At 41.3% G+C, this 16,826-nt stretch overlaps 1 protein-coding gene across 1 annotated transcript in view; it reads left to right on the top strand.

Moving 5' to 3' along the window:
* Window positions 1-16,826, top strand: part of qrsl1 (glutaminyl-tRNA amidotransferase subunit QRSL1) — a 47,721-nt gene that overhangs the window by 25,353 nt on the left and 5,542 nt on the right. Inside the window, exons 7-10 of the mRNA XM_072552685.1 lie at window positions 1,653-1,765; window positions 7,007-7,199; window positions 12,557-12,674; window positions 15,654-15,859. Coding sequence (XP_072408786.1) covers window positions 1,653-1,765; window positions 7,007-7,199; window positions 12,557-12,674; window positions 15,654-15,859 — 630 coding nt within the window. The remainder of the gene's footprint in view (window positions 1-1,652; window positions 1,766-7,006; window positions 7,200-12,556; window positions 12,675-15,653; window positions 15,860-16,826) is intronic.

Here is a 16,826-nt window from a genome sequence, read left to right as displayed (position 1 = left end):
AATTGACTTCATTCTCTAGGATTAATTCTAACACTGCCTCATCTGTAATAGGAATTCACACAAAATAGGGGTCAGAAGCATCTGGTCATGGCATTCATGCAGTCCCACCACAGGCTCTCCTACCTACCCACTCACTCGCCCATCCCTTTACTCATTTGCTTCTGATTTCCATTCACCCAGGTTTTTCTCTCCCCTCCCTCACCTCCCTCAATCTCATTTGTGGTTGAATGTCATTCCAGAACAATATAGAATAGCTATGAAGGTATCAACTCACACCTCTATCTATTCATAGAACCATAAGATGGAGCAGGCCCTTCAGCCCATCAAGTTTGTTCTCCATTCAATCAGACTATGGCTTATCTGAAAATTGTCAAATCCACTTTCCTGCCTTTTCCCAATAACTCCTGATTTCCTTATTGATTAAAAATCTTTCTCGGCTTTGAACCTACTTAATGGCCCAACCTCGACAGGCACTCTGAGATAATAAACTCCTTTTCATCTCGGTTTTAAATGTGCAGCCCCCTTTTTCTGAGATTATGCCCTGCAACTTAGACCTTTCCACATCTAACTTGTCGAATGCCCTCAGAATTTCATATGTTTCATTAAGATCACCTCACGTTCTTCTAAAGTACAACCTCTCCTCATACGACAGTCCCTCCATATCTGGAATCACCTAGTTGAATACATCCGAGTGAAGCTTCTGTGGACCCTGATGTCAGTAAATCCGAACCGTTCCCATGCCCCAGCTTTTCTTTAGCGTACTGTTGCTGAATCCACTAACTCAGTAGTGAACATATCGCCATCTATTTTGGCCAGAACAACTTCACATTAGAGGGACAGCTCCTTGCAAATGCTTTGAGTTATATTTACGGTGTATTTTGAACAACAGCTTGGCGAACCACTTGAGCCACAGTGCCTTTCTGGCTACCTGTTGGACAAGCATGTTTCTTTTACTATCAGTAAAACTGCCTGGTTTTGAAAGCCTGCCTCCTCATGTGCTTTATTAATTGCTTTCACAACTTGTCCCATTATCTCTTCTTAAAAGTACAAAGCCCCAGGTCTCTTGATCTCTCCCTACACCTGGTTTATAATAATTACATTTAGTTTCATCGTCCTGTTGCCAAAATATATTAGTTCACACTTTTTTCTCTGTTGGATTTTTCTCTACCACATGCACATCCATTCCACCACTGTCTGTTTTCTCTTGAATTTGAATTCTTGATAATTCCATTTTCATATCTATTTTATAGACCGATCGTGTTTACTCATTAGGTTCAAGCTTGCCCTCCAAATATCAGCATCGCACTGTGTTTGAACAAAAACTGTCAACTTCCCTCCATAAAAATGGAAAATAAAATCAACTTCTCACTTCTCCAGTAGACATCATAAGAGTAGTAACACAAATGGGCAAGCATTGTATATCAGATGGAAGTGAAAGTGGAAGATTAGGAAGTATAGCCAAAAACAAGGAAGTTGGACAATATATTTTTTAAAAACAGCTTTTAGAAAATAGCATCTAGGAGAAACCTTTCGAATGCTGTCTTCTGATCTGATGTTCAGTGTCCATTGTGCCAGCTCAGCCATTCACTATGTTCTGGTTACTTTTAATTTTGGGCTATGGTTTTAGTAATTTTGCTGTAATACTTGAATAGGTACACTTGCGGGGCATGATCCAAAGGACTCTACCACAATACAGGACCCCTTTGAACCCTTTGAATTACCTGATGAGATTGATGTAAGAAATCTGAGTGTGGGGATCCCAAAGGTAAGGCCTGTAACTAGGTTTTGTAAGATAACTTCCAAAAGTAATTTAATTTTGAAAAGCAGTTATCCAGTTTCCTAACATGTGTTGTGTTATTCTAATTTATTCTGATCAAAGGAGGACACTGAGGTAGTTTTTAAAGCTTTTTTTGATCAATAAATTGTGGTACGTTTGTATTGGAAACACTAGATGTTGAGTACACTATAAAAATCCCTTAACTAGAAGTAATATAATGGGAAGCTGGAAATCTAAAAAACAAAGTGCTGGAGACCCTTTGGAGAAATGGGTTGTGGAGAAGGGTCACTGGACTTGAAATGATGACTCAGCTTTCTCTACACAGATGCTGCCAGACCCAGTGAGGTTCTCCAGCAATTTCTGTTTCTGCTGGAGAAACTCAGTGGGTCTGGCAGCATCTCTGGAAAAAGCAGTGGAGTAATCTCTGAAGAAGAATCTTTGGACTCGAAATGTTAACTCTTTCTCTGTCCACAGATGTTGTCAGACCAGCTGAATTTGTCTAGCACTTTCTATTTCTAATATAAAGATCCCCTATCTCTCTCATTGAGTAAGACTACCAATTTGTGTCATAAAGCAACGGATGTTGACCTTCATTCTTACTAAACTCCCCCTAGTCAGTGCACAGAAGACTCCCATCATTTTAGGCTACACGCAGTTCTTGAAAATGAAATGTCAGAAGTCTAATTAACACTCCCAACTAGGTCCCAATTTTCCATTGAACCAAGTACTTCTCATTTAGATCTCTCAGATTTAAGAAATTTAAACAAATCTTGCTAGCGAGGACTTTTTGCAAATCACTTAGAGTCATAGAGATGTACAGCATGGAAACAGACCCTTTGGTCCAACCCGTCCATGCCGACCAGATATCCCAGCCCATATCCCTCCAAACCCTTCCTATTCATATACCCATCCAAATGCCTCTTAAATGTTGCAATTGTACCAGCCTCCATCACATCCTCTGGCAGCTCATTCCATATACTTACCACCCTCTGTGTGGGAAAAGTTGCCTGAAGGTCTCTTTTATATATTTCCCCTCTCACCCTAAACCTATGCCCTCTAGTTCTGGACTCCCCGACCCCAGGGAAAAGAATTTTCCTATTTTCCCTATCCCTGCCCCTCATAATTTTGTAAACCTCTATAACGTCACCCCTCGGCCTCCGACGTTCCAGGAAAAACAGTGAGAATAGCAGTATTCAGAGTAAGACAATCATGGCAATTAAACTCTGCTGAAACCTACCTTTAACCTACCAGAGGTCACTCAGTCAGCTCAAACAAAAGAGAATCCAGCCATTACCTCTTGACATTCAATGGCATTACTGTTGCTGAATTCCTCCACTCTTGGGACTTGAGGCTACCATTGACCAGAAACTGAACTGAACCAGCCATGTCAATATAGTGGCAACAAGAGCAGGTCTGAGGCTAGGAATCTTGCAGCAAGTCACTTGCCTCCTGTCTTCCCAACAGCTGAAACCATTGCATTTGGTCCCTGCTTTAAAATTTGTTCCCTAGCTGCTGACTTTGATTTTATTTTATTATTGTCAAATGTATGGAGATACAGTGAAAAGTATTGTTTTCCGTGCTTACCTGACATAGCTACATCAGAGTAATTGAACAGTATGCAGAATTGAGTGTTACAGCTACAGAGAAGGTACAAAGAAAAATCAACTTTAATGTTTGAGAGGTCCATTCATAAGTCTGATAAGACCGGGGAAGAAGCTGTTTTTGAATCTGTTGATACATGTTTTCAAGCTTTTGTATCTTCTATCCAACAGCAAAGTGTGCAAGAGAGTATAACGTAGGTAGGAAGGGTCTTTGATTGCATTGGCTGCTTTCCTGAGGCAGAAGGAAATATAGAGGGAGTCAATGGGTGAAAAGTTGATTTGAGTGATGGCCTGGGTTGTGCTTACAACTCTGTAATTTCTTGCAGTCTTGGGCAAAGCAGTTGCCATATTAAGCTGCAATATATCCAGGTAGGATGCTTTCTATGGTTAATCTATAAAAATTGGTAAGAGTCATCGGACATGCCAAATTTCCTTAGCCTTCTGATGAAGTCGAGGCGTTGGTGTGCTTTCTTTACTGTAGCTCCGTTCTTCTCACTGACAACTGCCTTGAGACTAAACCAAAATGCTCACAACCTTGCTGTTATATTTGACTCTAATCTGAGCTTCTGACCACATATCTGTGTCATCATGGTCCACCTCTGTAACATCGCCAGGCACGCCCTGCCACGGTTCATCTACTGATGATTTTGTGTCTTTGTTATCCCCAAGCTTGATTATTCAAATTCTGGCTGGCTTCCCACATTCAAATCTCAGTAAACTGGAAGTCACCCAATACTCTGCTTCCTGGGTCCTTATTTGTCGTAAGTCCAGTTTGCACATCACCCACGTGCTCACTAACCTACATTCATTTTCCAGTTAAACAACATCTTATTTTTGAAAGTTTCTCTTTGTTTTCCATATGACTTTAACTCTGCAACTCCATAGTCTCTCCAGTCCTACAACCCTCTGTTACATTTGCCCTGATCTGATTCTGATCTTTTGAGAATCCCTGAATTTAGTAGTAATTTAATTTATGATACCATCTTGAGCTGCTGAAACCATAAATGTTTGTTTGTTTTTCTCCTTTCGTTGAATAGGAGTGTCACTGACAACCTAGCATTTGTGGCCCACACCTATTTAGTCTTGAACTGAGTGGCTTGCAAGTCTGCTTCAGAGGGAGGGTACTAGTCACCACATTGCAGATAGTCTAGAGTCGCATGCAGGACAGATTGGATGAGGATTTCATTCATGAACTAGATTAGTTTTTACATTTCTATTAGTTTTTGATGGTCACCATTACTGATACTAACTTTGTAAATTGAATTTAAATTCTGTGTTGGGATTTGAACCACATTACCCAGAGTGTTAACCTAGGCCTCTGGCTTACTAGTCCAGTGACATTACTATCAGGCCGCCATCTTTTCCCTTATCTCTCTGACTCTCCAACTCATTTTCTTCATTCTGATGAACTTACCTCTTCGACCAAGATTTGGCCATCGAACTGAAAATCACCTCATGTAGCTCAGTGACTAATTTTGTGAATTCTCACGGCACAAAAAATTTGCAAGTTCTTATTAACAGGTTTTGAATTTGTTAAGTAATGTTTATGTTCCCCCTACTCATTTTGAACAAAACTGGATGACTGAGATTATTTTTATTATTATTTTTATTATTATTATTATTATTATTATCATCACCATCTCTATAAGAAAGCAGTAGAGCTTTTATTTTTGTAAATGTATAAGACTTGCTTAACTGAGAGTACAGTACACTTGCAGTTTACACCTCAATATATTTGGAATGAATGGCAGTCTGTTCACTTGGTTACTTTGAAGTCAGCACTGTAACTGTGAAATAAGTAATGTTTACCAATGCAATTTTAAAAATAGACAATTGTGCATTTCATTTCTCAGATCTTTTTATTTGTTTAATTTCTGTCATTTGCATGTGCTGCACAATAGCATCACATGCTACTAAAGTACAATAGTACTTAGTATTTGATGTATGAATAAGAGTAACTTGATCTTTAAAGGTGGTATAGTGTTTTATTGAAGCTATGCTGTGTTTGTGTACTCTTGTTATTGTGGATATACAATGGTTTGTCAGTGTTAGATAGGTCGATACCACTGTGTCAATACAAATAGGAGCAAATTCGGAATAGGCGCAGGCCACTTGACCCCTCGAGTCTGGTCCGTCATTCAGTAAGATTATAGCTAAGCTGTTTGTTGTCTCAACACCATATCACTGCCTACTTTGCCAGTCCTTGTCTCCCGTTAGTTCAAAATCTTTCTATCTCTGCCTTAAAACTATGCAATGATCCAGCTTCCACCACTCTCTAGAGAAGAGAGGTTCGCAGACTCATGACCCTCGGAGAGAATTAATTTCATTTTGCCCCTTTTAAACTATATCCATTAGACCTAGTCTGATGCATCGGAGTTCATTTACAAAACTCTTAACACCAACAGGCTTGTGATTTAGAATAATCATTCCTGCCCAGGTTAGTTTGTAGGCTTTGCTTCTACTCTATTTGATTCTCAATTCCCTTCTGGCCTCTGTGCAAGAGTTTGCTTGTGGGGGATGCTGAATGGAAGGTCTTGTGATAGCCCCTCCCATCTAAATCAGGAAAGAAATTGGAAGAATAGCCACCATGTCTGTTCTCACATAATAAATGAGATCAGAAAAGATATTTCTACCGGCTTCCTCCCCAAAAACATCTATCTAAAATAGTTTATACGGTCGGGACCTGAGCTCAGTACCCTTCAAAAGTCCTTCAATTCCTGTTTTAGTGCATCAGTCCAGAACCTTGACATTGAACAAATTTTAGATAATAGGTGCAGCAGTCGGCCCTTCTGCCCTTTGAGTCTGCACCACCATTCAGTATGATCATGGCTGATCATCCTTTAATCAGTATCCTGTTCCTGCCTTATCTCCATAACCCTTGATTCCACTATCCTTGAGAGCTCTATCCAACTCTTTCTTAAATGAATCCAGAGACTGGGCCTCCACTGCCCTGTGGAGCAGAGCATTCCACACAGCCACCACTCTCTGGGTGAAGAAGTTTCTCCTCATCTCTGTCCTAAATGGTCTACCCCATATTTTTAAGCTGTGTCCTCTGGTTCAGCACTCACCCATCAGCGGCAACATGTTTCCTGCCTCCAGAGTGTCCAGTCCTTTAATAATCTTATATGCCTCAACCAGATCCCCTCTCAGTCTTCTAAACTCAAGGGTATACAAGCCCAGTCGCTCCAGTCTTTCAACGTAAGGTAGTCCCGCCATTCCAGGAATTGCCCTCGTGAACCTACGCTGCACTCCCTCAACAGCCAGAATGTCTTTCCTCACGTTTGGAGACCAGAACTGCACACAGTATTCCAGGTGTGGTCTCACCAGGGCCTGTACAGCTGCAGAAGAACCTCTTTGCTTTTATACTCAATCCCTCTTGTTATGAAGGCCAGCATGCTATTAGCCTACTTCACTACCTGCTGTACCTGCATGCTTACCTTCATTGACTGGTATACAAGAACACCCAGATCTCTTTGTAAGAACACCCAGATCCTGTTTAGTTCTTTATAATTGAATTGTTGGTTGAAATTCTGTCTCAGAACTGTGGTTTAGTACCGATTTAATTTGAAAGAGGGGACAGATTTTAAATTTCTCCTTCAATTAATCAACCTCTTGCTTGTTTTGAAAGGAATATCATGCACCAGGATTGTCCAGTGAAGTCCTGAAAACCTGGATAAAGGCTGCAGACCTATTTGAAAATGCAGGTGCCAGAGTCTTTGAAGTCTCCCTACCTCATACCCAATACTCCATTGTCTGCTACCATGTCCTGTGTACAACAGAAGTAGCGTCAAACATGGCACGCTTTGATGGACTAGAATATGGTACGGAGCAACTATGGTATGGATAAAGATATGGTATAGGTTTACTGAATGTGATCTCAGTAGACAGTAGTTACCATACATGTGAGAATTAAGAATCAATATCTAATGGATAAATACATGATATCTTCACAGAGACAATAAGACATATTTAAAATGGCTGGAAAAATAACTTATTAATTCTGGAACCTCCAACCACTTTTTTAATAGAAACACAAGCACGGTTTGAGACAAAACCATGGCCTGAACTAAACGAAGCCCAGTTAGGAGGGCCAGTACCATCCATGGAGGTATTGTGTTTTGTGACTGAGGCTTTCCACTGGATGCCTCACTGATGCTTCAGCAAACCACTGATAACAGGACCACAGGCATTAGCCATGAGATGGTTATTCTCCCCCTCCCTCCAATTCTCAAGGTATCTCCAGCTCCTCTACTTTCATCCCCATCCCAGCACATCTAATCCATTCCGCCCACCAAGGTCAATCAGAGTGGAGAGTGTGGTGCTGGAAAAGCACAGCAGGTCAGGCAGCATCCGAGGAGCAGGAGAATCTGATCTCCAGAATCTGCAGTCCTCACTTTGACTACAGTCAATCACCCAGGTTTTATCACTTCAGCATTGACTTGCTGAGTTGGGTTTGCTGAATTTCCAGATGGTAATGTTCAGATTAAATTTGAGGGTACACTCCCACATTTTGATCATAAAAACCATAATGAACAAATTTAATTAACGTGCTTTTGCCTTATCATCAGAGGATGAGTCAGCTAACATGTTGTGTACAAACAACTGTTTGTTAAATACAACACCACCGCTTAATCTACCCTGATTGATTGATAACACTGCAGTTTCTGTTGCGGAAGGCTGATGCTCCAAAATTGAAGGGCTACAACACTATCATAGAGTCAATAGAGATGTACAGCATGGAAACAGACCCTTTGGTCCAACTCATCCATGCCGACCAGATATCCTAACCTAATCTAGTCCCATTTTCCAACACTTGGTCCATATCCATCTAAACCTTCCTATATATACCCATCCAGATGCCTTTTAAATGCTGTAATTTTACCAGCCTCCACCACTTCCTCTGGTAGCTCATTCCATACATGCACCACCCTCTGCATGAAAAAGCTGCCCCTTAGGTCCCTTTTATGTCTTTCCCCTCTCACCCCGAACCTGTGCTTTCTAGTTCTGGACTCCGCTACCCCCACCCACCCACCCACCCAAGTGAAAAGACCTTGTCTATTTATCCTATCCATGCCATTCGTGGTTTAATAAACCTCTGTAAGGTAAACCCCTCAGCCTCAGCTCCAAGGAAAACAGACCCTGCCTATTAAATCTCTCCCTCTAGCTCAAATCCTCCAACTCTGGCAACATCCTTGTAAATCTTTTCTAAATCCTTTCATGTTTCGCAACATCCTTCCAAGGAAAGAGACAAGAATTGCACGCAATATTCCAAAAGTGGAATAAATAATGTCCTGCACAGCCACAACTTGACCTCCCAAAGCCTATTCTCAATGCTGTGACCAATAAAGGAAAGCATACCAAATGCCACCTTCACTATCCTATCTACCTGCGATTCTACTTTCAAGGAGCTGTGAACCTGCACGCCAAGGTCTCTTTGTTCAGCAACATTCCCCAGAATCTCACAATTAAGTGTATAAGTCGTGCTCTGATTTGCTTTTCCAAAATGCAGCACCTTGCATTTGTCTAAGCTAAACTCTGTCTGCCATTTCTCAGCCCATTGGCCCATCTGATCAAGATCTCATTGTACTCTGAAGTAACCTCCTTTGCTGTCCACAACACCTCCACTTTTGGTGTCATCTGCAAACTTACTAAATATACCTCCTATGTTCACATCCAAATCATTTATATAAATGACGAAAAGTAGTGGTCTCCGCACCAATCCTTGTGGCACTCCACTGGTCACAGGCCTCCAGTCTGAAAAGCAACCCTCCACCACCCCCCTTTGTCTTCTACCTTCGAACCAGTTCTGTATCTAAATGGCTAGTTCTCACTGTATTCCATGAGATCTAACCTTGCTTACAGGTCTCCCATGAGGACCTTGTTGAATGCCTTACTGAATTCCATATAGATCACATCCACCACTCTGCCCTCATCAATCATCTTTGTTACTTCTTCAAAAAACTCAAATCAAATTTGTGAAACATAATTTCCTATGCACAAAGCCATGCTGACTATCCCTAATTTTTCTGATGAGGCATTTAACTGAGACTGCATCTGTCTTGTTGTCTAAAAGATCCTGCAAAACAATTTCAAAGAAGAGTGATGGAGTTCTCCTGGTCAATATCTATCCCACTACATATGTAATTAGAACTGATTATTGTACTCCTATTTAATTGTCACGTTTCCTACATTACAATAATGGACTTCAGGACGGGTTCATTCGATACAAAGCTCTTCAGGACATCCTAAAGATAAATGTAGATCTGTCTTTTGTTGTTTGACACATACAAACTCAATTAGGCGAAGTCAGAGTTCCTTAGCAATTGAACCAGCAGTAATTAATGAGTAGAGCTACTTGAAATGAGTAGCAGAGATTGCGCCAGCAACTGAGTGCATCACAATAAATTAACATTAATATGAGGAATGTTAATTATGGCAGCAATCAAATTCTCATATTGCTACAAATGGCTGCAATAGTTTGAAGTTAAACCCCAACACAAAGCTAATAAATTATCATCAGATGTTCAAATTATATACATGATCAATAATGTTCCAAGATTGATCTGTTTTTATCATTGCAATTGTTGATCTGAGTTGACCTCCCTTCTGTTTTTTGAGACACAAGTAAGTGGCAGGGTTTTCTCTTCCATTTGGATGGAGTTAGTTCCCTTTCGAGGTAAAGCCAGTTTTTGTACAAACAACAATATTGGAATTAATTGGCTTGCCCCCTACCATTGTTGACCTCAGAAACCGTACCATTAAATTACACACTTTTCCTGCAAACCTGAACAGTCTTAGCTAATCTTCTGTCTTAATATGCTGTATATTTGTGAAAAGTGCCTTCTTGCACCTGCTCAGTTCAATTTTTCACAGAGAGAAGAGAATCTTTTTCCGACAACACCTGCTAGAGGTTAAGCCATTTATTTTAATTTCAATGAGGAATCAGCACTGTGCAATTAACAATCCGAGTAGCAGATTAAAGAAGATTTTTTCCTTTTCCTGTTAATCATTCCCAACAATCAGTACATGTTTAGAACTCCTTTGAGCCACTAAACCAGGTCAGCTTTACATTACCTCCTCTTTCATCAGAAATCACAGACAGGTTGTGAAATGCTTACATTGCTCTTATTCTCTGGATTTGAGCTCCAAAATACCTTTTGACAGTAATAAGGCAGATTTTGTTTGTATGCTTCTACGTTGTCATTAAGTTAAAAGCTTCACAAACTTATAAGACATTGTCACGAGACTGAAGGATTAAAGTAACTTGCTCTCCACCCTTTCTGACTCTCATCCCTGGGGTGATTGATGTATGAAGAGAGACTGGATTGGTTAGTACTAAGTTCACTGGAGTTTAGAAGAATGAGGGAGATCTGCCAGAAACCTACAAAATTCTAACAGGAGTAGACAGGATAGATGCAGGAAGGATGTTCCTGATGAAGGGCGAGTCCAGAGTTGAAGGATACGGGAAATGCCATTTAGAACCAAGATGAGAAATTTCTTCACCCAGAAAGTAGAGAGTCTCTGGAATTCTCTGCCACAGAAAGCAGTTGATACCAAAACATGTATGTTTTAAAGCAGGAGTTAGATATAGTTTGTAGGTCTAAAGGAATCATAGGATGTGGAGAGAAAGTGGGAATAGTCTGTAACATGATTACCCATGATCATATTGAATGGAGAGCAGGCTCAAAGAACTGAATGGTCAATTGTTGCTCCTATGTTTTGCAGATTAGCTTTCAAATTCAAATTTCATTTGAAGAGCCTTCTTGTGGCACAGTAGTAGTGTGTCCTTCCCCCCCCCCCCCCCCCCCCCCCCCCCCCACTGGACTGGGAGGCACAAGGTTTAGTTGTTATACTAAAGGAGGTGGGGGGGCTGGTGGGAGAGAGAGAAAGAGAGGAACAGAAGGCAGCATTTCCTGACTTTTGCTGGTACCTTCTACCAGCGTGAAAGCACAAAGGTTGATTGGTCACATTACATTACCTGCATTATCCAAAAGATAGCCTGGTTAGCTCACATCTGCAGATGTTTTTAACAAAAAACAGAAGTTGCTGGAAAAGCTCATCAGGTCTGATGGCATCTGTAAAGAGAAATAAGTTAACATTTCGGGTCCGGTGACATGTTCTCAGATCACCGGACCCGAAAGGTAAACTTTGATTTCTCTTCACAGACACTGCCAGACCTGATGAGCTTTTCCAGCAACTTCTGTTTTTGTTTCTGATTTACAGCATCCACAATTTTTTCGGTTTTTAGTTATGCAGATATTTTTAGCCATGGATCCATGGCCCCAACTGATTAGGCTTTAATGACCTTTTGTACACTTTGTATCTTCATTTTCGATAAAGGAGGAATTAAGCTGATGTCACGTCTCCAGGTGGTCTTTGTAGAGCCTGCATGAAATAGAACCCGGTCACTGAGGGAGGCGAATTGGCAGCAATTTTCAAAGTGCTTCAGGAAAATGCCCTTTGACAAGTAGAAATTGTTAATTTTTCTTTAAAAGTGTGATCTGTGAATCCAGCCGATGACCCTCAAAACTCATATTTCATATCACATGCCTCCAACTATTTGTGGGGCTCTGGATTACTGGTGCTGAAAGAGCACAGCAGTTCAGGCAGCATCCAAGGAGCTTCGAAGTCGATATTTCGGGCAAAAGCCCTTCATCAGGGCTGTGTGTTTGTCCAGGAGCATAATCTAATAAACATTAACACCAAAGCAAAGCTGGAGACATTTGGATGGGTGCCGCTTGGTCAAAGAGTTAGGTTTCGTGCAATAACTTAAAGGAGTAGTGCAGTGGAGAACAGAGAATTTCAAGCTGAGACATTGGAAAGCACAGCTCCCAGTGGTGTGACACAGCAATCGGATAGATTTTAAAATTTGACACTATTCCATGTCCAGATGTGACATTTGTACGAAACAAAAAACAAAAGAAATGCGGGTGCTGTCAATCAGAAACAAAAACAGAAATTGCTGGAAAAGCTCAGCAGGTCTGGAAGCATCTGTGAAGAAAAATCAGAGTTAATGTTTTGGGTTGAGTGACCGTCCTTCATGACGTTTGTATTGTTGCCATATCTTGTTCATCTGTTTCGGCAGAAAATGGCATATTTGCATACAGCAGGGGAGTATGTGCAATGGCAGCTCTCGGCATTCTATCTTTATACTCATTTCAGATATTTTTGTTTAAAGGTCACCGCAGTGAAATCGAAAGTTCCACAGAAGCCTTGTATGCAGCAACCAGGCATGAAGGATTCAATGACGCAGTCAGAGGAAGAATCCTGGCCGGAAATTACTTCCTTTTAAAACAGTAAGGGAGCTTTCTAATCAGGTTATAAGCTGGCTCATGTTTACTCAGAGTGTGTGTTGCCAACGCCAGAGTGCCTGGCAAAGATGGCTGCTGCCTGCACAAGCACAGATGTCACCACGACGACAGAGGATACGTTTGCACATAGGATGGGTGGGTGCATGGGTAAAGTCACTGACACCCAGGGAACTGTCAATTCCCATCCTCTGCTTGCAACTCCAGTGTTGGGGATCTCGCAATATGGTCCCCACCATTCCCTTCCCCTTACTCCTGGCTGCACTCTACCCACTTGCTCCCTCCCACTCCCCTGTATGTATTTGGCAACTCCTCACACACCCCATCTCTCAACTAATTTTGGTTGAAATGGATTTTAATTCATTAGTGATTTGGCAAATAGGGTTAAGGAGAATCCAAATGGTTTTTACAAATACATTAAGGACAAAGGGTAACTAGGGAGCAAATAGAGCCCTTCAAAGATCAGCAAGGCAGTCTTTGTGTGGAGCCGCAGAAAATGGGGGAGATACTACACACAAGTATTTTACATCAGTGTTTACTGTGGCGAAGGACACTGAAGATACAGAATGTCGAGAAATAGATGGTGACATCTTGAAAAATTTCCATATATTTCCATATATGTGCTGGATCTCCTGAAACACATAAAGGTGGATAAATCCCCAGGACCAGATCGCATGTACCCTAGAACTCTGTGGGAAGCTAGGGAAGTGTTTACTAGGCCCTTGCTGAGATATTTGTATCATCGATAGTCACAGGTGAGGTGCTGGAAGACTGGAGGTTGGCTAACATGGTATCATTGTTAAAGAAAGGTGGTAAGGACAAGCCAGGGAACTACAGACTGGTGAGTTTAATGTTGGTGGTGGGCATGTTGTTGGAGGGAATTGTGTGGGATAGGATTTACACTTACTTGGAAAGGCAAGGACTGATTAGGGATAGTCAACATGGTTTTGTGCGTGGGAAATCATGTCTCACGAAAGTGATTGAGTTTTTTTTGAAAAAGTAACAAAGAGGATTGATGAGGGCAGAGTGACGTCCATAATCTATATGGACTTAAGTAAGGCATTCGGCAAGGTTCCCCATGGGGACCTTATTAGCAAGGTTAGATTTCATGGAATGCAGGGAGAACTAGCCATACAGAACTGGCTCAAAGATAGAAGAGAGAGGGTGGTGGTGGAGGGTTGTTTTTCAGACTGGAGGCCTGTGACCAGTGGAGTACCACAAGGATCAGTGCTGGGTCCACTACTTTTTGCCATTTCTATAAATGATTTGGATGTGAGTATAAGAGGTATAGTTAGTAAGTTTGCAGATGACACCAAAATTGGAGGTGTAGTGGACAACAAAGAAGGTTACCTCAGAGTACAATGGGATCTTGACCAGGTGGACCAATGAGTTGAGGAGCGGCAGATGGAATTTAATTTAGATAAATGTAAGGTGCTGCATTTTGGGAAAGCAAATCTTAGCAGGGCTTATACACTTAATGGTAAGGTCCTGGGTAGTGTTGCTGAACACAGAATCCTTGGCATGCAGGTTCATAACTCCTTGAAAGTGGAGTTGCAGGTGGATAGGATAGTGAGGAAGGTTTTTGGTATGCTTGCCTTTATTGGTCAGAGTATTGAGTACAGGAGTTGGGAGGTGATGTTGCAGCTGTACAAGATGTTGATGAGACCACTTTTGGAATAATACGTGCATTTCTGGTCTCCTTCCTATCGGAAAGATGTTATGAAACTTGAAAGGTTTCAGAAAAGATTTACAATGTTGTTGCCTGGGTTGGAGGATTTGAGCTGTAGGGAGGGGTTGAATAGGCTGGGGCTCTTTTCCCTGGAGCGTCGGAGGCTGAGGGGTAACCTTATAGAGGTTTACAAAATTATGTGGGGCATGGATAGGATAAATAGACAAAGTCTTTTCCCTGGGGTGGGGGAGTCTATAATTAGAGAACATTGGTTTAGAGTGAGAGGGGAAAGATATAAAAGAGACGTAAGGGGCAACCTTTTCGCACGGAGGGTGGTACGTGTATGGAATGAGCTGCCAGAGGAAATGGTGGAGGCTGGTACAATTGCAACATTTAAAAGGCACCTGGATAGGTATATGAATAGGGAGGGTTTAGAGGGATATGGGCCAAGTGTTGGCAAACGGGACTAGATTGGGTTGGAATATCTGGTCGGTATGGACCATTTGGACTGAAGGGTCTGTTTCCATGCTGTACATCTCTATGACTCTGTGACTCTAGTTAACTAAACATGCATTCATAATTTGCGCATTAGTTGTCCCCAGCACATAATTGTAGACTACTGTGCACAACTGAGGAAGCTGTCCTTTGCTGGAGATGCTGTATTCAGCTGTCTGGTTGGTAAGGAACTCAAAGGTCCCATCTTAAGGACATTCTCATGGAGTTCTGATTTAAAATGTTTTGCTTAACAACCAGCCCTGAAAAGATAACAAAATGAAACAAAGAGCTGCAGATACTGGAGATCTGAAACAGGCAAAAACAGAAACTGCTGAAGAAACTCAACAGGTCTGACCACATTTGTGGAGAGAGGAAAACAGACTTACCATTTCAAGTTCAGCAACCCTTATTCACAACTCCAGTTCTGAAGAGGAAGTAAAGAAGGGTGACTAGACTTGAAGCATTAACTCTCCACAGATGCTACCTGCTGAGTACCTCCAGTAATTTCTGTTTCTGTTTGTCACTGAAAAGATATAATTCAGCCCCAAGTAATTCACATGTAAAGCATGCTGCGACATTGAGAGGTGTATTGGAATGCTATATAAATGTAAATATTTCACTCTGGGGTTTTGAACTATTGCATCCAGCTCAGCATTGTGGTTCTTCATAAGGGTTGGAGGAAAAAATCACCTCAGCCACTGTCTATCTGAAATATTGTCACCCTGATGTTGAATCATTGTGTTGCCTGTCTATGTAATTTCTTTACAATTTCCTTTTTTTTGTTTCATGTTTAAATCTCTCAGGAATTATGATCACTTTTTTGTAAAAGCCCAGAAAGTGAGACGTCTCATTGCCAATGACTTTCTGAAGGTATTTGGATCTGGTATTGATGTGCTGCTTACACCCACGACCCTAAGTGATGCCTTCACGTATCATGAGTTTATCAAAGAAGATAACAGGACAAGAAGTGCCCAAGAGGATATTTTTACACAATCTGTAAACCTAGCAGGTACATGCAGCACTTTATCTGCCCAACACTCCAGCTTTACTTGGCTTTCTAGTTTTTACACATTTCATTGTATTTTTCATGAATTACTTCACATTGTATCAGTAAAGTCATTCTCAAGTGCTTCACACTTATTTAGTTCAGTCTCCTTTCAAAAAAAGTATTGGCTGTATCACTCTGAGCTAGATCTCCATTGTTGGTGTAATAGGGACGGGAAAGACTCTTGGTGGAATTTATATCGAATGCTGTTTCTTTTTCACAGAATATTTTCCACGGTAGCTTTGAACAGGGTTGAGGGAACACAATATCAGGAATGTAAAATTGCTAAAAATAAATATTTCAAAGAAAGTGAACAATTTTGCAGGGTGTGTCCCAACAGGGGTCTGAAACTTCTACAAGCCTAAAGGAAATATTAGTCTGATAGTAGACTGAAGAGACAAGAAACCCAGGAAACTTAACAATGAAAAAGCAACAAAAATGTCCATGGTTCCCAAGGGTGTACAGGTAGACACTGCGCAACTCATTTCACAGTTCACTGTGCAGATGATCCTGCAAAAAGTCATACATTCAGCTTTGGTTCTCTCCACTTGTCTCCCCAAATGGCTTAACACGATCCAGGCCAATGCAGTCTATTTGACTAATGCCCCATCTATCATCTTCAACATTGACTCTCTCTAACACTAATGCACAGTGGCAGCAGTGTGTGCCATCTACAAGATGCACTATTGCAACTCATTACGGCTCCTTCAAAAATCACCTTCCAAACCTTTTGATATCGATCCCTGTGAAGGACAAAGGCAGCAAACACAAAAGGATCACCACCACCATGTTCCCCTCCAAGCTTCTCACCATCCTGATTTGGAATTATGTCACTATTATGTCCTTCACTGTCGCTGAGTCAGAATCCTGGAGCTACTTTCTAAATACTTTGAGTGTACATACACCCCAAGGTCTATAGCAGTTGAACAAG

This window comes from Chiloscyllium punctatum, chromosome 3, assembly GCF_047496795.1.
Source record: "Chiloscyllium punctatum isolate Juve2018m chromosome 3, sChiPun1.3, whole genome shotgun sequence".
Classification (NCBI taxonomy): Eukaryota; Metazoa; Chordata; class Chondrichthyes; order Orectolobiformes; family Hemiscylliidae; genus Chiloscyllium; species Chiloscyllium punctatum.
The sequence above is the reverse complement of the archived record's forward strand: the minus strand, read 5'-3'. Positions and strand labels throughout refer to the sequence as shown.